This window comes from Chrysochloris asiatica, unplaced genomic scaffold (genome assembly GCF_000296735.1).
Source record: "Chrysochloris asiatica unplaced genomic scaffold, ChrAsi1.0 scaffold00163, whole genome shotgun sequence".
Lineage (NCBI taxonomy): Eukaryota > Metazoa > Chordata > Mammalia > Afrosoricida > Chrysochloridae > Chrysochloris > Chrysochloris asiatica.
Window position 1 is genome coordinate 5,076,755 of NW_006408681.1, and position 23,230 is coordinate 5,099,984.

General features: G+C 37.4%; 1 protein-coding gene across 1 annotated transcript in view; it reads left to right on the forward strand.

Annotated features, from left to right (window-relative positions):
- Positions 1–23,230, forward strand: part of CHORDC1 (cysteine and histidine-rich domain (CHORD) containing 1) — a 42,837-nt gene that overhangs the window by 8,981 nt on the left and 10,626 nt on the right. The window contains exons 2-6 of the mRNA XM_006871208.1: positions 6,484–6,533; positions 10,818–10,874; positions 13,538–13,695; positions 15,803–15,903; positions 16,984–17,042. Of these exons, the coding sequence (XP_006871270.1) occupies positions 6,484–6,533; positions 10,818–10,874; positions 13,538–13,695; positions 15,803–15,903; positions 16,984–17,042 (425 nt within the window). The remainder of the gene's footprint in view (positions 1–6,483; positions 6,534–10,817; positions 10,875–13,537; positions 13,696–15,802; positions 15,904–16,983; positions 17,043–23,230) is intronic.

Here is a 23,230-nt window from a genome sequence, read left to right on the forward strand (position 1 = left end):
AAACTACCAGCCGCTCCGCGGGAGAAAGATGAGGCGTTCTGCTCCCGTAAAGATTTACAGCCTCGGAAACCCTGTACAGGGTCGCTATGGGTCGGATCCGACTCGATGGCACTTAACAACAACAACAACTGTGTGACATCACCCATGTGGTTTCTTATGTGTGTTATTTGTGTTTTTTTCTTTTGTTAGATTTGCCAGTGCTTTGTCTATTTTATTAATCGTTTCAAAGAACTAGCTTCTTGTTGCTTCTTTCTATAATTTTTTGTTTTCTATCTTGCTTATTTCTCCTCTAACCTTTATTATTTTTCTTCTGGTAACTGTAGGTTTACTTTGCTGGTCTTTTTCTAATTGCTGGTTTCCAATTGCTGGAGATGTTGTACTACTGTGTTGATTTTGGTTCTCTTCTTTTTGAATGTGTGCGTTTATTGCAATAAATTGTCCTCTCAGCATTACTTTTACTGTGTCCCAGAGTTTTTTACTATGTTGTATTTTCATTCTCATTTGTTTCTAGGAATTTTTTTATTTCACTTTTTATTTGTTTGACTACCCAGTAGCTTTAAAGCAGGGCATTATTTAGTTTCCGTGTATTTGACTTTTATTTCCTTGATTTTCCTGTTACTGATTTCTAATTTTATAGCATTATGATCTGAGAAGATGCTTTGTAGTATTTTGATGTTTTTAAATTTATTGAGAGTTGTTTTGTGGCCTACCACATGGATTATTCTGGAGAATGTTCCATGTACACTGGAAAGGAATGTGTATTGTGCTGTTGGGTTGAATTCTCTGTACACATCTAAGTGGACAAGTTGGTTGATTAGTTTTTCTGTGTCTTTGTTGAGTTTCTTTCTGGTTGCTCTGTCCTTCTTCAAAAGTGATGTATTAAAATCTCCCAATATTTTTATAGACTTGTCTGTTTCTTAATTTCTGTTGGGGTTTTCTTTATGTATTTTGGGACTCTTTTGGGAGCATAGACATTTATTTTGGTTGTGTCCTCTTGTTCAAGTAACCATTTAATCATGAGCTAATGGCCTCTTTGTCTCTTATGCTGATTTTTGCCCTATAGTTTATATTATCAGAGATTAGTATTGCGACTCCTACTTGGTTTTTTGTTGTTGTTGCAATTAGCTTCATATGTTTTTTCTATTTTTTAATTTTTCTTCTATTTTTGTCTTTGTGTGTGAGATGTGTCTCTTGTAGACAGCATATTGAAGGATCCTGTTCTCTTATCTATTTTGCCACCCTCAGCCTCTTGACTGGTACGTTTAATCCATTGCCATTCAGTGTAATTATCATTATTGTTGTTGTTATGTGCCGTGGAGTCGGTTCCAACTCATAGCAACTCTCTACAGGGTTTCCGAGGCTGCAAATCTTTACAGGAGCAGAAAGCCTCATCTTTCTCCCACAGAACAGCTGGTAGTTTCAAACTACTGACCATGAGATTAGCAGCCTGATTCATAACCACTACGCTACTAGATATGAATTAGTTGCTGTCATTATGTTGTTTGTTGTTTCGTGGTTCTGCTGGTTTCTTTGTTCTGCATGCCTTCCTGTACTGAGTTCATTTTTTAGTGTATGCTTTCTCTTATCAGTTTCATCATAGTTTTAATGTTTCCATGTTATTCTTGGATTTTTCCTTTTCTTGATATGTTGTGAAGTACTAAGTTTCTTTGAGGTTACTCTGTATTCTATTAATTTCTTCCTCCTTTTCAAACAGTTTGTTGTATCCTGAAATCTACCTTACCTCCACACCACTGGGATCTCTGTTCCTTTATTTTTCCTTTCTTTCGCATTGCAGTTGTTTTGATCATAGACTGACCTCCACATCCCCTTATTTTACTCTTGTAGTTGTGTTCTGTTCTGGACACTTCCATCTCTTGAGTTCTGGGTGGTGTTGCCATGTATGTCAATCTCTGGTTGTTGTCTACAATTGTTGATTCTCTGCCCAAAACATACTAATGAGTATGTTTTGAAGTGCTGGATTGACTTTTACAAAATCCCTTAATTTCTCTTTATCCTGAAATGTTCTGATTTTACTGTCATATTTGATTGACAACTTTGCTGGGTAAATGATTCTTGGTTGGTAGTTTTTTCTGTCAGTGTTGTATATGTCTCCCCATTGCCTTTTTGTCTGCATGGTTTCTGTTGAGAAATCAGAGCTTTGTCTTACTGGCTTTTTGTAGGTAACCTTTCTTTTCTTTATTTCCCCTAGCTGCTTTCAGGATTCTTTCGGGCTTTTTATGGGTAACCTTTTTTTTTTTTTTTTCCCCTAGCTGCTTTCAAGATTCTTTCCATGTCTTTGATTTTGGAGAGTTTGATATGATATGTTTTGGTGATTTTCTTTGGGGTCAGACATAACCTGGGATTCATTCAGCTTCTCAAATGCATATCTTCTTGTCTTTCAGGACATTGGGATTTTTTTCTTCCAGCAGCTCTTGGACTATCTTTTCTGTGGTTTTCTTTGATTCTTCCTGTTTTGGAATTCCAACCACCCATAGGTTAGTCTCTTCATATTGTCCCACATGAATCAAAGGCTTTCTTCATATTTTTTCATTCTTTTTTCTTGACAGTACTGAGAGATTTGTCTTCAAGCTTGCTGATTCTGGCTTCTATCTCTTCAATTTTACTCCTTTGCCCTTTCAGTGTGTCCATTTCTGATGTTTTAGTATTGATTGTCTGGACCTATTTTTGCAGGTTTTGTATTGTCTCTACTGCTATATATCTATTTTATTTGATTGTTCCTGTGGCGTTTTTCTGACTTCTTCCTTATTATTTTCTTCTACCTTTCATGGCAACATTTGTATGCACATTTGTATGTCAATATTCTCTTGAAATATTTATTGGACACCTCCAACGCCTGCATTCCTTCCAGTGAAAATTCTGGCACTTCCTCTTGCCTGTTTGATTGAGCTACTCTGTCTTGTTTCTGCACGTGGTCAGAAATTTTCTGTTGCTTTTTAGGCATTGGGGTGTTGTATTTGTAATAATTAGAGGGTTGTATGTTGGTATATTTTTAAGCTCTCCAGTTGCCTCCTGGTAGATGTGATCAGGAGATGGGCTTCTTTTTCCACTGTTCTTAAGTTTGATTCAGAGTGTTTTTATCAGATGTTGATTATAGACATTGTTCTGGTGTATAGCAGCTGGTATCCCTCTTGCTGTCATTCTTCCAAAACTATTATTATGACTCTAGCTTCTAGCTGTACTACAAATGTACATTGACTTGGTAGTCAAAATTTCTGGTATTGGAGAAAACGGATATTCTTTATTCTGTTCCACTTCTCAACTTCATGCCCATTTCTGCTTCTAATCTCCTTTTCCAAGTCATTTATTGTTTCCAAGTCATTTATTGTCTTCCTCATCTATAGGTTTACTTACCTATCACTTTCACTCTTACTTATCTAATACTTTCTCGCTCCATTAACTGGTGTAGTAGCTATGTAACGCATAGTTAAGTAACTGTATAAGCAAGTCATTTGTTGTTGTTAAGTGCTTTCTAGTTGATTCTGACTCCTGGCGACTCTGTACTGGGTTTTCAAAGAGCAGCTGGTGGGTTTGAACTGCCGACCTTCTCAGTCCAATGCTTATCCTACAGAGTGCCACACCAGTAGTCCATAAGGAAGTTATTGTTGGTGTTGACTGCCTTCAAGTCAGTTCCAACTTGTAGCGTCTCTGGGTAGAATGAATTAACCATTTTAAGGCATTGTCAAGAATCAGAGTTTGTAGAGAAATGGAAAATTAAGTGAGCATTTAAGTTTTTATTGTGAATTGAGTGATAGTTTGCATGGGAGAACATCAGGCTTACATTCATCCTATCATATTTCATTTCATTGCAATGGTTACAATCCCCTCCATTCATCATCATTCAACAGCATTTGCTTCCATTCCCTCTGTTTCGTTTTATTTTTGGGGGGATGTACACTGAAACACTCAGGAATATATAACCATTCAAACAACCAAAGGATATACCCCGCAAGTCTGCCCCATGGCCATCAGCACACAGCTCCTCTCCCTTCCTGAGTCCAGAGTCCCCAGCCACTCCATCTCTCCACATTATCATCTCTGACTCCATGTCTGGTAGACATTAATTTTTACTTAAAGGAAATTAACAGATTTGTCCTGGTGGAAGACTTAAAATTATAATTAAAGTATAATAAACATGGCAGTGGTTGTGGTGGTTATGTGCCGTGGAATCAGTTCTGACTCATAGTGACCCTATACAGGTTACAAAAAAAAGTACTAGTGTGATACTGCAGGATAAGTACTGAACTGGTAACCAAAAGGTTGACAATTCACACACCCCTGCCCTTCTTGGAAACTAAGCCTCTGAGTCAGAACCAACTTGATGACACACAACAACTGTAAAAAATGCGTTTGAATAATTGTCCATGATTTTTTTAATATTTAAAGTATACTTAAGAAGGTTTTGCCAGATTATTCATAGTCAATGTATAATTTCAATGGAACTTCAAGCAGTTATTACAGCTCAGTTCCACGTAGGATAAGCTTTTCTTCTCATCAGATTCTTGTGCTAGTTTCAACTTTTCTTTTAATGCCTGTTAATCTCTGGAATACTGTTCAAATATTGGTTGATAAATATAAAGTCCTCCAGCAATTCCAAGCAGGCTAGCAAAAAGCGTTTGTGGAAGAGTCAATCTTCTAAACATTGTTTCAGCAAAAAGCACAGTGCAAAGGTAGTTCTGAAAGATTACACTCCCAGATCCAGGCAACGTCTTCAGCTCAATGCTAACACCACTGAAGTATCTCTGACTATTCAGCACCCCTTTGGTGTCACAAATCGCGAATCCTGCCTCCAGCCTGTCCTGGCAGAGTGAGGTTGGGCTCCTTCCAGCAAATTTCCTGGCTACAAAGAGACCACAAAGTCAAGGGCAGGCAACAACCCAGGTGGGAAGGAGATCAATAAAGTGACTTTACAGCAGAGACAGCAAAGAGGGGCACATCAGCAGCAAAGACCACCTTCGAAGGACAGTCATTAAGGAAGTAATAAATCTATTTTTATGAAAGTTTTAGGTAAATAAATGATGGTATAAAGTGGAAAAGGGAGGGAAGTTGAGAATGCTAGTTAGGGTCAATGCTAGAAATAGGCTGAAGAATTTAAACTTTGTGATGAGGATTATACTTTAATTGACCCCTGTCTGGAAACTTAAATTAGCAGTTGGTGCTACAGTTTTAGCAGTTGTAAAATGAATTTAAAAATTTTTTAGAACGTATTCTTCAAAAGTATCTTTTTAGGAATTCTTTTGGAAGTAATATTGTGGTTCAGTACCTATGGTGGTGGTTGGTGGTTATATGCGGTGGAGTCAGTTCCAACTCATAGCCACCCTGTACAGGGTTTCCGAGACTATAAATCTTTACAGGAGCGGAAAGCCTCATCTTTCTCCTGCGGAACAGCTGGTAATTTCGAACTACTGACCATGAGATTAGCAGCCCGACTCGTAACTACTACACTACCAGAGCTCCTTCAGTACCTATGTTGTTGTTGCTAAGTGCCATCGAGTCGATTCCGACCCATAGCGACCTGAAATTTAATAATATTTTTGTAAAATGTAATTAAAAGATATGGTCAGATCTTGGGGCTTGAAATTTTGATACTAAAATTTTACTACAAAGTTAAGAGAAATACAGAATACAATTTGTTCTGTTTGAACTAGTCTGTTTTATTTTTATCCATTAACTATTATTGTACTTTTAAATTAGAACATTAAGTATTAACTACTTTAACATGAAAGAGGGCCCTGATAGGGCAGTGGTTAAAACACTCAGCTGCTAATTGAATAGTTTGAACCCACCAGCCATTCAGAGGGAGAAAAATGTGGCAGTATACTTCCATAGGAACCCTGGTGTGGCACTGTAGGTTAATGCATTGGACTGCAAGGTCGCTTTGAACCGCAGTATCAGCAGTTCAAGTTCACCAGCCGCACCTTGGAAACCTTATACAGTGTAGCTATGAGTCGGAACCAACTAGACAGCCTGTAACAACATCAACAACATGTTTCCATAAGATTTTTTAAAAACTGTTCCGACTCATCATGAGCCTATAGGACAGAGAGAGTAGAGCAGCCCCTTAGCATTAGTTCCCTAGATCATAATCTTTATGGAAGCACACAGCTGCATCTTTCTCCTAAGGAGCTGATGGTGAGTTTGAATTGCTGATTTCTTAGCAGCGAGTGCTTAACCACTACACCATCAAGATTGTAGCTTTGGAAACCCTATAGGAAAGTTCTCCTCTTTCCTGTCAGATCCCTGTGAGTCATAATCAGCTAGGCAGCATAGATTTTGGTTTTAACAAAAGTTCATTGTGTGACATGCGTCGAACATGAGCATTAGCGAAGTTTTAAAGATAAACTTGTATTACCTGCATTTCAAAAAAGGAGTGAAATGTTAGTACCTAAAGGAAATAACAATGGTGCACACTTTTCTTCACTAATAAAAAAGGTATTTATTTTATCCTTCTCCATTCCTGACCAGATGCCTGCACATACCACCCAGGTGTTCCAGTCTTTCATGATGCATTAAAGGTAGGAATTTAGTTTGCATTTTAAGTCTATTCTTATATGTAGAAAATCTAACGTGTTTGATACTAAATCTTTATTTTGTTATCTGTTTATCTTACCTTATGACTTTCTACTTAATAACCAGTATGGGCTGCTTTAAACATGTCCTCCACTAAAAGCAAGGTAGGCAATAGATGGTGATTGATCTTAAGATCTTTTTTAGTTATAAAATGATATTGTTTCTAGCCCATTTCTCACTTTCTTCACCTTTTTTGTCCACTTTACTAATTTTGAGTTGGGGCTGGAGCCCTCGCCTAATTCATAGCAACCCTATATAGGATTTCTGAGGCTGTAAGTCTTTATAGGAGCCTCATTTTTCTCCTAAGGATCCCTGGTAGCGTAGTGGGTTACAAACTGAACTGCTAACTGCAAGGTCAGCAGTTTGAATCTACCAGCCACAACTCAGGAGAAAAATGAGGCTTTCCGCTGCCGTAATGGTTTATAGCCTGGGAAAACCCTTTGCACAGTTACTGTGAGTTGGAACTGACTGGAAGGCACACAACCACCATCACCATCACTGTCTTTCTCCTAAAGAGCAGCTGCTGTGTTTGAACTGCCTGTCTTGCAGTTAGCAGTCCAGCGATTACCCTACAGTGCCGACTTTGATAGGTAAACAGAGGAGCTATATTGAATGATTCAACAACAACAAATATTGAATCTTTATCTAAATTTCTCAGTTGCTATAGAGTTAGTTACTAATGAGAACTGCTCGGAATTTTAGGAAAGATTGTTAGAAACACTTGGCAATACCAGTCTCAGGGCACACATGTAAGTTTGAGAGTATTTTTACAGAAAACAGGCTGTTTGGCTTCCATGTGTACTTTCTTGATGTTCTGGAGAACTAGAGCAATAGTGAAATGTTATTTGACCACATTTTTTGGTATGTTACCTGGTTTTATTGATAATATGATACACTTTAAAGCATTTTCTTATGATATCTCAGAAGAAAATGTTGCAACTGGACTATCTTGGCTTTAGGTGCTACCTACCACTTTTGTCCTCAGGAACATGAACAATCTGACCTGTTTAAATACTGTTCATGCACTGTGAATTTCTAATATGTCTTCCAGAGAGTAGTTGGACCCTTTTTGCATTTAATTGATGAATACCTAGAAAAGATAAATGGACAAGTAGCAAGTTTATGTTAGTCTGGATAGTTCTGAGTGAGCAAAATAGAGCAAATGTTCAGTAGAGCAAGGTGAGGCATGCCATCTCTAATTGTGTGCCATCAAATCAATTCTGATTCATATCAACCCTGCAAGATAGAGTAGAACCTGCCCTAGATTCCTAAGCAGTAATCTTATGACTGGAAAAGAGCCATATTCAAAGTGGCTACAGCTGTACCACTGTAAGGGACCTATGTAATTGAAAGGGAACTATCAGAAATTCAAGCCTGATACGGAAGAGGACATAGGATGAGAGAAATCATTGCTGGTGTCAGATGGATCTTGACAGAAAGCAGAGAATACCAGAAGGATGTTTACCTGTGTTTTATTGACTGTGCAGAGGCACTTGACTGTGTTGACGACAAATTATGGATAGCATTGTTAATAGTGGTAATTCCAGAATATGTAATTACACCTTTACGTAGACGAAGAGACAGTTGTTCATACAGAACGTGGAAATACTGCCTGGTGTAAAATCAGAAAAGGGATACACTAAACTTTATCTTTTATCATACTTAGTCCATCTTTATGCTGAGCAAATACTGTGAGAAGGAGACATCAGAATTGGAGGGAAGCTCATTGACAACCTGTGATATGACACAGCCTTCTTTGCTTGCTGAAAGTGAAGAGGACTGAAAGCACCTTCACTAGACTAATATATAATATCATGATTAACAGAAAATATTGAAGTTGCCAAGCATTTCATTTTACTTAACTGTCAACTACCACAGAAGCAGCAGTCAAGCAATCAGGGAACATACAGAGCAAAAGTGTTAAATCTTGCAAATCTTTTGCAAGTGTTTAAAAAAAAAGAAAAGATGTCACTTTGAGGACTAAGGTATGCCTGATCCACACCATGGTATTTAAAGATATGGTGCTATAGAATAAGCACTGGGCTGCTAACTGAAAAGTTGGTGGTTCAAACCCACCAGTCACTCCTCAGAAAACCTGTGATGTTGTTAAGTGCCATCAAGTCTTTTCAAACCCAATAGTGACCCTCTGTAGAGTTTCTGAGGAGTGGTTGGAGAGCTTGAACCGCCTACCTTTTGGTTAAAACCAACTTTGCAATCCAGCACTATACCCCACAGCACCACACCTGGGCTCTCAGAAAACCTATACAGTGTTGCCATGAGTCAGAACTGACTCCACAGCACTTTACAACAAAAACAACAACATATATGTGTGAAAGGTAGATAATGAAAAACTAAGACTAGAGAAGAATTGACCCATTTGAATTATGATTCAGTGAAGAATATTACTCTACCAAAAAAACAAACATCTATGATGGAAGTAGTACAGTCAGAATGTCCCTTAGAAAAGGACATCATGCTTAGTAAAATAGAGGTGAGCCTCCCACAAGATGTATTGATGAAAATGGCAGCAACAATGGGCTCAAACATAGCAGCAATTGTGAGGATGGCACAGGATGAGACCGTGTTTCATTCATTTATCCATATAGTCACTATGAGTTAGAACCAATACAATGGCACCGAACAACAGCATCAGCATTTCTTAAAGACATAGACTTTTTAAGTCTGTTGGGTTTCACAGCCCAGTAGATTTCAGTGAAAATATGTAGCTCATTATAAAGTCACCTGTTTTCTGTTTGAAATGCTTAAGAAGTTAAGCATTTCATCAAGAATGGATCTTTAAATATTAAAATAAAAATTAGTGCATACTAAAAGGACAGTTCTTTGTAATTGTAAAGAAAGCTTTAATACACATACTTACATTTATCCTTTCTTTTATCATTTATTTCTCATTTGGTTAAGTGCTCAGCTGCTAACCAAAAGATGGGACCACCTAGCCCACATTGTAGGCTGGTAATCTAGTCATATAAAAATTATAGCCTTCAAAAACTTATGGGGGCAGTTCTCATCTGTAACTTTAGGTTCCTATAAGTTAAAAATCAACTTTTTGGCACCTATTAAAATAAATACCCAGAAGTCCAAACCCACCAGCCACTTCTTGGAAACATTATACAAGGTCTCTGAATTGGAATTGATTCAGTGGCACTTTGCAACAATAGTGTCACATTTGGGAACAGCAAATCTTATCGTTTTGTACTTGCCTCCATCTTAATATCCTCTAGAATGCCTGTATAATTCTGTGTATAGGGTTAAGATGTTAAAACTTTTTTTCTTACTGGACACCTTATTTGATGACCATATTTTCAGTGCTTCTTAAACCTAGATTTAAAGTGGTGATAACTGTTCATGTAAATATGAATTTAGATTAAAAAAGAGAATCAGATGAAAAATGTAGGAAAGTTTAAATTGTAGGATTTTTTTAAAATGTTTAGTTAAAATAGAAACCTAGAAGCACATATTGTAGTTTGTAAAAAAACAAAACATCTTTATTTATATTGAGAAACAGTGACTTCAGGTGGAGATGTGCAAATTGACCTTAATTCTTTATTTGTGACATACTGACTCTTGAGACTGCCACATTTTTGTTTCCCTTTCCCTATAAGTCATTGAAATGTAAACTGATCATTTAAAATTGCTTTTTTGTAAACAACTTGGTATTTTGTTCAAAAGTTACACACTCATAATTTCTGTACTTTTGTACTTTTCACTGAAAAAATCTTCTACCTCTCAAGAATGATATACTAGTATTATAATCTACATTCTGAAAATAAGTACAATGCTTATTGTTGAGGGACAGCTATAATGGGTTTTGTTAAGAGGCTTATAATTATCCCTCATTTACTGGATTTTGTAAGTAAAGCACCTTAGATGGCTGCTCAGATTAGGAATTAACAGTGTTATTGAAAAGAGAAGCAAATTCTGTTTTCCTCTTTTAAGGTGCATCCTTTCATTTCTGGCCACAACAGAGTTAATTAAGAAAAAATCAACATTCCATTTGAGTTAAATGAATCATTTGCAACACTTTAAACCTTGGAAGTGTACTCATGTATACAAAAAGTTCGTAGAAATATTCCGTTTTCTTTTAATTCCAATTTTCCACTAAGTTTATGAAGTTCCCTTGTATATATCTGAGTATCTCTGGGAATCAATGAAATAAGTGAAAGAGTATATGAAGATCAGTGTATGGTTTTCAGTATTTTTCTCTTTTGTAGGGGTGGTCTTGCTGTAAGAGAAGAACAACTGATTTTTCTGATTTCTTAAGCATTGTAGTAAGTATTGCTTTTTTTTATAACCTAAAGTATGTATTTTATTCCCCAAATGTATGTATTTAAGGAAGTTCTATATATGAGACATCTTATATCCGATATCTGTTGTCTTGCCCTGTTAACTTGCAAATAATCTTTCTTTTAAAATGTCTGATTGTTTTAGAGACTAGATTTATGTTTGTGCTTTGCTGGTAGTCTTGAAAGAACATCAGAAAGAAAGTAATTATAAGCAGGAATTTAAAACATTTTAGGTTAAGAGCAATACATTTTGCATCAAACCTGAAATGCTGGAAGTGTACTACTGAACTGTTAACTGCTAGGTCAGCAGTTGAAACCCACCAGCTGTTCTCAGAACCGCTATACAGGTTCTCTATGAGTTGAAACTGGCTAATGGCACACAGCAAGAAAAGTAAAGCTGCTAATAAACAGATAAAGCCATTGATATATGATTTCAGAGACGTTGAAAAACTGGAATCCTGGTGTGGAGCTGTGGGATAAGTACTGGACTACTAATTCCATGGTCAGCAGTTCAAACCCACTGCTCCTTGGTAGCATTATATAGGGTAGCTATGAGACAGAATAGACTCCACAGCACATAACACAAAGAAGATGTATACATAACTCAGTAGAATATTCACTAGGTCAGCAGTTTGGAACTACCAGCTGCTCCGCGGGAGAAAGATGAGGCTTTCTGCTCCCGTAAAGATTTACAGCCTCGGAAACCCTGTTCAGGGCAGCTATGGGTCGGAACCGACTCGACGGCACTTAACAACAACAACAACAACCAGATGTATTATTTGACTTTATCCGCTCTAGAAATAAAATTCCCGTTATCTCCATTGTACAGATTAGGTACCTGAGGCTTAACAAGATTAATGAACTTTTCTCAAAGTTATATAGCTAGTTAGTAGGAGATTGGGATTTTTGAGTGAAAGACTATATAAATAATTTACAAAATTCTCTTTGTGAGATTCTCCACAGTTTGTCCCTCTTTTGTTTGTGGGAGACCTATATTTTTATGACCAGCCAGTGCAGATCATGCACAGCCATCTGTCAGTGAAGGCTTGTTTGTTATGATGTTGAACAAGCTTCCAGTCTAAATAGAGCTAGAAAAGAAGGCCTGATGACCTCCATGTGAAAATCAGCTAATGAAAATCCTGTAAATTACAACAGCTCAATTGACAGAGGCGCCACGTGTCAGAGGTTGACTATATACCAACTAACAGTAACAAGAACAAAGCAAGAAGCTTTTGTTGTATAGTTAATGAAACAAGTTAAAAGCTTAAAGTAAGAAATAATTTACAGCTAAATCCACTGCTTACTTGTTGACAGGCTCAGTGTTTGACATTTTGCATTTATGATGGTAGTAAAAAATCTGACTGTTGTACACATCAGCGGTGTATATCTGATAGTAATCAATGCCAAAATCTCTGATGGTCTGTGACCACCAGACTCTATGAGCACATAGAATGGAAAGTCAGATTGCATAGTATTTCACCACCCAGTAGAGGAGAGGGGCAACAGTCTGCCTGAGGTCGTGGGTGGAGTGGAAAGGAGGCTTGAGTGGGGCCAACGAGGATAGATGCATCTCTATAGGTTCTGGGTGCATTCAGCTCAACCCCAAGGGGCAACAGAAACAGGCCGGGCCATGGCCATGGCCATGGGACGCCATATCAGCTGACTGGCACCTGTGTAGCCCCTTCCTGACTGGTCCTTCCTAAGTGGTTACAGGTGAGGGTGAAGCAGTATATCTGGGTAGAAGTTGAGCTAGTGAATGAGTAACCTGAGTCAGTTGCAGTTTAAGGTAAATGGTAGAGGCTGGTCCAGGCAGCCATGACTTCAGAGGCAGCTCTGGATTATCAATTTTGATAAGGCCAGAGAGATCAAGGCTGCCCAGCAAAAGGTGAGGGATGCTCAAATAAGGGACCAGCAGGGGCACACCCAGGAGGCAGCATACACACTTGTTGTAGCACTAAGCTCTTCCACTCAGCAAAGTTCCTTGCCTCCAAGAAAGCCACCAAAGGCATTCAGAGGTCATTGAGGGGATTAAACCAGGACCACTTGTCCTGAAAATAAGAGGAGGACAGGAGAGATGAGGGACTGGGGATATAGAGGGGATTGACATTTGGGCTACCCAGGATTGGGAGACTGGGCAGCCTTCCTTGTGGACAGGTGGGGCCAAGCTCCCTGGGGAAATGGAAGGCAGTGGTGATATAGGTGATCTCATAGGGGCCCCATAAGATAGTCACAGTGCAGTTGAAGAAAGTGAAGTGATGTGGTCATACTTCTTTCTCGTATAATGCTTATTTTCACATAATAACCTGGTGTTTAGAACCTACATGTCGATAAGTGAGAAGTGGGTATATAGAAAATTCTGAGTCACATTTTTAGTTTGTTAAATAAGTGCGATAAAATAATTCAGTGTGAAAAGCATTGTTGTTTTTAGATGTCACGGAGTCTATTCCAACTCATAGAGACCCTGTGTAAGATTTCCAAGGAGCTGCTGGTGAGGGTGAACCACTAACCGTGTGATTTAAACCAACCTTTCAGTCTAGTACCTATTTTACAGTGCCATAGCAGGACTCTTTATAAATACATTTTGGAGCACTGTTACTTCTAATTTTATAAAAACATGATAGAATGACTCAATACTTTTTACTTAACAGGGCTGTACAAAGGGTAGGCATAATAGTGAGAAACCACCCGAACCCGTCAAACCTGAAGTCAAGACTACTGAGAAGAAAGAACTATCTGAATTGAAACCCAAATTTCAGGAGCGCATCATCCAAGCCCCTAAACCTATAGAAGCAATAAAAAGACCAAGGTATACTTACACTTAAATTATAGCATTTTTTATTATGATTTTGCATAATACCATTGATTGATATTGTATAGTCCACTCAGTTTTGAACCATCTTGTTTTCTATAAGATTTAACTTTACTTTGTAATTCCCTCTTGAGAGTTTGTTTATATAGTAAAACTTCCTTGAGAGTTCCTCATTGTATCATCATAATTACACGCAGGCAGAGGTCACACATCTTCCTTGTGCTTTGGCATCTGGTTTTTGTGTGTGTGTGTGTTGCATAGTGAAATCCTACAAAGGAATTATCCTTCTCAGGGAATCAGATTGAGCTTAAAAAGAACAGAGAGACCTTTCTTTGTTACTTACGTTCTGTTTCTTTTTGAATGTCTTGTAGTTTCACTAAAGAAGAATTTACTTTATCTCAAAGCAATCTATTTTATTATTATTACTAAATAAGTTTTTCTTGTATTGAGCCAAATTCTGTGTCTTCATTTCTTTTTCATTTAGAACAAATCTACTCACTCATCTTTACCTTCAGATATCTAAAAACTACTATTAATCTTATTGATGGCTGGTGAATTTTACTGCATTTGATTTAGATGGCATATCTAGCAGTCTTAAAATGCCATTTTCTGAACAACTAGACTTTTATATTTGGATACCTGCATATTGGGTATTACTGTTAAATCATCTTCATCCTGAACTACAAGTACTAAATTATTTTAGAACTGAAATTCCTGATTAAAAATCATGTATTTTTGGTCCCAAATTGTACCTTGTTAAAGTTTTCATTTGGGGGTTGAATAACTTTCTCTATTGATCTTACTTAAATGAATTTTCAGAATATTGAATAATCAGGACCAAGGTAAGAATCCTATGAGACATTTTTCATGTTTATTTGTTCATTGATATTCTGGATACAGATTAGTGTTAGAAAAACTATCTAGAATGATCTTACTTTGTCTCCACTTTATTCCTAATATTGAGTCACTTTATCAAATGCCTTGCTAGTAGTTAAAAATTTTTATCAGTAAAAGTACAAATTCTGTCATGATTAATCTCTTCGAAAGTAATAAAGTGGAGTCTGTCATAATCAGCAGTATGAAATGGATTGTGAATAATTTTACTTAAGAAGAAGAGAGAGGAATTAGATATTTTATCCTAAATTCATTTATACTAGAGTTTGTGAGGATAGAAGTTTTTATGTACTTGGTTAATGACTGCCATATCACTAGTGTTGTGTTTTGTTCTTTTCCATTATGGATATAAAATGAATAATCTAGGATTTCTGTTTTAAATGCTTTGTTTTTAGTGTTCTTATTATTTGCTGAATGGCCATAAAGTATACAGCCAACATTTTAAGGTTTAAACCATTATATTTCAAACCAATATGAAGTACATTAAAGGATATTGGGATTTTAAAACTCTAACGAAATTGCCTTGTAATATTGTTGTATTTGAATCATAGCTCCATATATCAGTGTCCACATAAAGTGAATTATCACCACTGGCAGAAGGGAGTATGAATTCACAGTAGGAAACTTGTTGCCTGTTTATTATGTGCTCATCACTTTACTTGGACATGTTGTTGTTGTTGTTATGTGCCGTGGAGTCGGTTCCGACCCATAGCAACCCTGTACAGGGTTTCTGAGGCTGTAAATCTTTGCGGGAGCAGAAAGCCTCATCTTTCTCCCGCAAAACAGCTGGTAGTTTCGAACTGCTGACCTTGTGGTTCGCAGCCCAATTTGTAACCACTATGCTACCAGAGCTCCTTTCTTGGACATAAGATACATAAATACTTTATGGTCCTTTCTTGGAGAAACTCATCTTGACAAACTTAGATAGCTAGTCTTCACTCCTTTCCCATCACCCATACTGATCAGTACTTGAATGTGCAGGCAATCACATGATTATTTGAAACATACTCTTTTATTATAAGAACATTTTTCTGTTAAAGGTAAGAGATACTTGCACTATAAAGGTTGTTTGTAAAATACTATTTAAAGGGAAAAACTTGAATCACAAGGCATTTGGCTTCTTGTCTTAGACTTAAGTATATTCACTCTGAGTACAAAAAAGTATTTTGGTACATTAATAATGGTAAATAAAGATTTCAAAATTCTCCAGCCCAGATGAGCCAATGACAAATTTGGAATTAAAAATATCCGCCTCTCTCAAACAAGCACTTGATAAGCTTAAACTGTCATCAGGAAATGAAGATAAGAAGGGTAAGACTTTTTGTAATTTTTTTCCATATAGTTAACCTGTCATCTAAAAGAGACAGGAACCAGGCTTGTGTTCTGAATGTAAATACAGAAAATGTATTTCTTTAAATGTCAACCACTGAATGAATATGATACATTCTGTTATATCTTTTATTTTGAGAACCTGTTAATTTTAGGTTCATTTTTTTCTGTGATTCATTATTTTTTAATAATAAATTATAGTTCTCTGATATTTGTAAAATATTTCACAGTACATAACATAAAATGTCTCCAGTATTCTTTGACCTATATATTCAAAACAGTGGAAGAAAAGCACTCCTTTTCTTGATTTCTCTATTAGAAGGTTGTTGTATGCCATCGAGTTGGTTCTGGCTCATAGTGATACTGTATAAGGTTTCCAAGAGTGACTGGGGGGTTTGAACTGCCGACCTTATGGTTACCAATTCAGTGCTTATCCTACAGCACCACAGGTTAAGATATATCATTTGCGTTATAGAAACATGTGTGATGTCATTTGTGGTATATAGATAAAATCTAATCCAAACCATACTTGGTGTCCTGGTGTGGTGCTGTAGGGTAATCAGTGGATTGCTAACCTAAATATAAGCAGTTCAAACACACCAGCTGCTCCTTGGAAACCCTATACAGGGTCACTGTGAATCCGAGCTTACTTGGTGGCACTTAATGACAGCAACAACAACAAAGCATATTCATTAGTGTCTTGACGTTAAGTGCCTTTGAGCTGGTTCCGACCCATAGCAACCCTGTATAGGGTTCCCAAGGAGGGCCTGGTGAGCTTGAACTGCTGAGCATGCAGTTCAAACTGACTTTGCAGTCCATTGCATTAGCCCACAGTGCCACACCAGGATGCCCATTAGTGTCTCAGGAGCTTTTAAAGTATGTGAAAATTCACACAGTTAATCATGTAACATTACTTTAAAAGGCAGAGCATTTCTTGCGTAAGATTTAGATTGTTTTATGAAAGACTTGCTTTATGTAAAATAATTACTTTTTTAGAATACACTGTAGTAAAGTGCTCTATATTAGTGTTTCTTTTTTGAATTTTGTGTTCATTTGTTTCAGAAGAAGAAAGTGATGAAATTAAGATTGGGACCTCATGTAAAAATGGAGGGTGTTCCAAGGCAAGTATTTAAAATTTGTGTTGTGTCTCATAGAAATGAAATTTTCATTTGGGGGAAAAGAGGGAGAGCAATTATTTGACTTAATTGAACATTTAGGTGACAATTATGCTTGGGCTTATTTATGGACTAGAATTGTAAGAATGGATGTTGCTGCTTGGTGCTGTCGAGTCAGTTTTATGTTGTACATAGAAGCCCTTTGTACAACAGAACAAAACACTGCCTGGTTCTATGCCTACTTCACAGTCTTTGTTACACTTCAGCCCATTGCTGCTGCCATAGTGTCACATAATTTCATAGGGGGAGGGGTCTTCCTCTTTTTCTGACCCTCCACTCTATCAAGTGTAATGGCCTTCTCCTGGGACTGGTCCCTCCTGATAGAGAACATGTCAAAGTATGAGAAATGAAGTCTCGACACCCTAGCTTGTAAGGAACATTCTGGCTGTACTTCTTTGAACATAGATTGGTTCGTTCTTCTGGCAGACTGTAGGACTTTTAGTGTTCTTTTCCATCACTGTTACTCAGATGCATCAATTATTCTCTGGTCTTCCTTATTTGTTGTACAACTTTCACATACATATGAGGCTATGGAAAATACCATGGCTTGGCTCAGGTGCACCTTCATCCTCACACTGACGTATTTCCAGTTGGTCTTGTACGTCACATTTGCATAGTTCAGTATGTTGTTTAATTTCTTGATAGCTGTTTCCATGAGTGCTGATTGCAGATCCAAACAAAATGAAGTCTTTTCTCCATTTATCCTTTTGTTTCTTATTGGTCCAGTTGTGAGGATTTTTGCTTGCTTTTCTTTTAGTTGCAACCAATACTGAAGGCTGTGGTTTTTGATCTTCATTTTAAGTTCTCTTTGCTTTCAGCAAGCAAGGTTGTGTCATGTTCATAACACATTGTTAATGAGTCTTCTCGAATCCTGATGCCATGTTTTTCTTCATATAATCCAGCTTCTTAGATTATTTGCTCAGCATACAGATTAAATAACTATGGTGAAGGAATACAGTCCTGGCGCACACCTTTCCTTATTTTAAATCAGTGTCCCCTTTGTTCCTTCCAATGATGGCCTCTTGGTCTATGTACAGGTTCCTCATGAGCACATTTAAGAGTCCGGGAATACCCATTCTTCACAATGTTATCCATTGTTTGTCATAAACCATGCTGTTGAAAAGCGTTGTATAGTCAGTAAAGCACAGTGAGCATCTTTCTGTTATTCTGTGCTATCATCCAAGTCCATCTGACATCAGCAATGTTATCCCTCATTCCATGGCCCTGTCTGAATCCAGCATAAACCTATGTCAGTTCCCAGACAATATAGTTTTGTAGCTATTTTGTAATTACCTTCAGCATAATTTTATTCACATGAGATAGTAATATTCATTGATTCCTGTACACTGTTTCATCACCTCTCTTTGAAATCGGCAAAAAACAATCTCTTCCTATCAGTTGGTCAAGTAGCTAGCTGTCTTTCAGATTTCTTGACATAGATGAGTAAGTTCTTCCAATGCTGTATCAGTTTGTTTGAAAGATTTAAGTTTATATTCCATCAGTTCCCAGAACCTTGTTCTTTGCCAGTACCTTCAATGCACCTTGGGTTTCTTTCTTCAGTAGTGCCATTGGCTCTTAGGTCATGTGCTACCTTTGAAATGTTTGTACATCAACCATTACCTATCGGAACAGTGACTTTATCTTCTTTTGATATTTCCTACATCATTCAGGATTTTGCCCATGGAACCCTTCAGTGTTGCAAGTCGCGGCATTAATATTTTCTTCAGTTTGGCTTTAACATTTTCTTCAGTACTTTTCAGCTTGAGAAATGCTGAGCGTGTTCTTCCCTTTTTGTTTTTTGACTCTATGTCTTTGCACATTTTATTCTAAAACTTGACTTTGTCTTCTATAGCTTTCCTTTGTAATTTTCTGTTCAACTCTTTTACCTCATTTCTTCAATTTCTTTTAGCATCTCTACACTGTAGAGCAAATTTCAGTCTCTTCTGGCATTCATTTTGATCTTTTCTTTCTTTCTTGTCTTCTTAATGACCTTTTGCTTTCTTTCTGTATGATGTTCTAAATGTCATCCCCAAAACTCTTTTGGTCTTCAGTCATTAATGTCTAATACATCAAATCTGTTCTTGAGATTGTCTCTAAATTGAGGTGGGATATGTTCAGGTTTATAATTTAGCTCTTGTGGACTTATTTTCATTTTGTTCAACTTCAGTCTGAACTTACACGTGAACAATTGATGGTCGGTTCTACAGTCTACCCCTGGCCTTGCTTTATCTACTGATGTGGTGCTTTACCAGTGTCTCTTCCCACAGATGTAGTCAGTTTGATTTCTGTGTTTTCCATCTGGTGAGGTCCATGTGTATAGTCAGTCATCTTTTATGTTGTTTGAAAAAGGTATTTCCAATGAAGAAGTCATTGGCCTTGCAAAAGTCTGTCATGCAATCTCCAGCATCATTTCTACCACCATGGCTACGTTATCCAACTATGGGTCCTTCTTTTTAGTTTTCGACCTTTGTATTCCATTTACACTTAATTAGCAGTACATGTGTGATCATGAATAAGTTGATAGAATTCTTGAATTTCATCATCACTGGTTTTACTAGTTGGTGCATAAATTTGAACAATAATTATATTAATTGGTCTTTGGAGGCATATGAATATTATCTCATCAAAGAAAACATTGTGCTTCAAGATAGATTTTGAAATGTTCTGTTTGGTGATGACTGTGACACTGTTCCTGTTCAATTTGTCATTGCCAGCATAGTAAACTATATGATTGTGAGATTCAGAATTGCCAATGCTAGTCCATTTCACCTCACTAATGCCCAGGATATCAATCTTTATTCATTCCATTTTATTTTTGACAACTTCTAGTTTTCCTAGGTTCATACTTTGTGCATTCCATGTTCCAATTATTAATCGATGTTTGTAGGTATTTCTCCTTATTTTGAATTATGTCCTATCAGCAAATTCAGGTTCCAAACCTTCACTTCATTCATGTCATCAGTTAACTTTACTTTGAAGAGTCAATTCTTCCCCAGTCCTATTTTGAATGCCTTTCAACCTGATGGACTCATAGGATTGTCAGTAACTAAACATTCAGAAGTAGTCTGTCTCACCACTTTGCTAGCCTGTTTTAGTCTGGAAGCTCAGCTGAAACCTGTCCACCCAGCATGATCCTGCTGGTGTTTAAATACCAGTAGCATAGCTTCCAGCAATACAACAACATGCAAGCCACCACAGTATGGTGATATGACAGATGAATTGTGGCTAAACATAGATAAGAGACATCTTTTATCTTTAATCTATTTAGTTTTTATTGAGCACTTTACTATGGGACAGGCATTGTTTTAGGGAATCTGGATCTACTATCAAATAACGCCTAAATCCCTAACCTTTTAAAGCTGATATTCTAGTATGGAGGAAACAATAGAATATCAATAATTAAATATTATGAATTCAGAGAGAAAAAAAAAATTAGTCAAAGGTTATAGAGTGGTTGATGTGTAGAAGCTATTTAAATAAGGTTAAAGAAGCACTTTTGAGATGATCACAATTGTAATTTAAGTAAAGTGGATGACTTAGGAGCTCTGGTAGCGTAGTGATTGTGAATCGGGCTGCTCACCCCAAGATCAGCAGTTCAAAAATACCAACCGTTCCAGGGAGGGTTGCTGAGTTGGAACTGACTCCACAGCACACCACCACACCAAGCAGATGACATGTGTGTGTAAATGCCTTAGAGAAAATTGTTGTAGATGGTGCAGCATTTCCACATGTAGAGACTTTGGAGCTTGTGTTTTCAAGGAATAGTAAGATCAGTAAAGTACGAATATGATGAATAGGCAAATGCCAATAGACAAAATGTGAAGGCCCTTAAAAGCCATGATAAGGATTTGGGGTTTTCTAAGTGTAGTGGGAGTCCTGGTGTAGTGCTGTGGGTTAATGTGCCAGACTGCAAAGTTGTTTGAACTGCAAGGTCGGCGATTCAAGCTGACCAGCGGCTCCTCAGAAACCCTATACAGGGTCACTATGCGTCAGAATTGACTCGAATGCACTTAACAACAAGTGTAATGGGAAACCATTAAATAACTCTTTTAATGGGTTTTAAATGTTTTCTGGAACCACAAATAGATTGTAATGCAACAGGAGTAGAATTAAAGAGGAGTGAATCAGTTAGGATACTGTTGTAAAGGCATTCCAGTGTAATTAGAGTGTAGAAGTAGAATTGTTTCAATTGGGAATATGTGCATCAGATGATTCAATTTTTACCCCACTCTGCCTGTTTCTGATGACCACAATAGCACATGAGTTTGATTTTGGGTTTGTAGATTAATCTTAATGAATTATTAATTTTAATCTGCAAATAATGAGGCTCAACTATGTGCTCACAGGTATGTTGTTGTTAAGTGCTGTTGAGTCAGTTGTGACCCATAGCGACCCTGTGTAGGGTTTCCGAGGAGCGATTCGTGAGTTTGAACCACCTACGTTGCAGTTCAAACCAACCTTTGGTCAAGTGCTTATCCTACAGTGCCACGCTCACATGTATATAAGGTAGAAATAATACCTGGAGAGGAACAATGAATCCTTTGGCATGGGGAAAGACAATGCAAGTGGTAAGATAATAAAAGAAGCTCAAAGAAAATATATCCCAAATTAATGAATCACAGTTGTGTAAACAGACAAAAAGAGAAAAGCTTTTTCAAGATGAGACAGTATAAAAAAAGCAAAAAATGGTAATATGGATATACAATTTGCTGGAGAAGTTGAGATTCAAAGATGTTAAAGGGGCCAGATCCTGAAAAGCTCTTTCAGTGCTGTGACAAATTAGATCTTACTTTGAGAGTCGAATAGTTAGCATCAGGCTGCTAACCTCAAAGTCAGCCGTTCAAAACTACCAGCCTTTCTGCAGGAGAAAGATGAGGCTTTTTGTTCATGGCACATAACCACCACCACCCAGGTTTTGGAAACCATTATAGAAGTTTTTCATCTTTGTTATTAAAATAAAGCATTAAAAAACATCCACATAAGTGCAGTGATGAGCTCTGCCAGGAACAATACAGAATACAGGACCAGGAAGGCTCAGCAGGGATGGTCCCAGAACTCTGAACCACATATAAAAGAATATTTAGAAGGTTGGAAGACTTATAGCTGGGGAGTTTGTGGCAGAAGCAAGAAATTCATTGCTTCCTGGTTCGGGACGCTCAGCTGCTCCAGGAGCTGCCATTTTGTGTGGGGCCAAGAAACGGGGAAAGGATCAGAGAAGCCACGGATGCCACAGAGATAGAGGTATGGACATTCTTTTTTTTTGGTGTCTTTTCATTGGTCCCTTGCTATCTGCGTACCTCCATTCTGGTAACTATAGGGGTGTCTGAGCTAATGGAAACCCCAGCCCCATCCTCGGAAGGTACTACTACAAATGTGCAGAGATCTCCTCAAAATTTAAAGAGACAGTTTCCACTTAAAACCAAACGGCCGACAGATACTCAGCCCAAGAGCAGGCCTTGAACTTTTCTTGTTTGCTTTTTGTTCTGTTTTTTAACACGGGAAAGAGAAGGAGAGGGCTGTAAGGGTGTGCTACAGATTTTTTTTTTTTTTTTTAATGTATAAAAAATTTTTTTTTTTCTTCTCTCCTCTCTCATTTCTGTGAATAGTGACTGCAGTATCAGTCTTGTTTTTGTTATTGCTGGGTTTTTTTGTTTGTTTTTATGCTGGTATTGTTTTGCTGTTATATGCTCCCACTTCTGCCTTTAGAGGACTCTTTGTCTCCTTATATTACACAAGAAGAGTCAGCAACTGCTACCTTACAGGCAACCTACAATCACAACCTATAAAACACCAAAACCCAGGCAAGAACCAATACTGACTGCCATATAGCAGGGAAACAGACAACACCTGTGAAAGTTAATATGCATTAAACAATAAGAAGAGTGAAAAGGGAAGCCCACATCCTCATCACATCTTTCTGGAAGCAATCAGAAAGCATAAAGAATACCAAAACACATACTCAGTGAAGTATTAAGGCCACAGATAACACTAAACATGTCCAAGAAGCAAAAGCAGATGACCATATCAGCACATATCCAAAAACAAGATAAAGTGTCTGAGACAAATGACCTAGAAGTAGACCTGGACTCCATTCTGGAAGGAGGGCAGGCCTTGAAAATGCCTGAGATGGAATT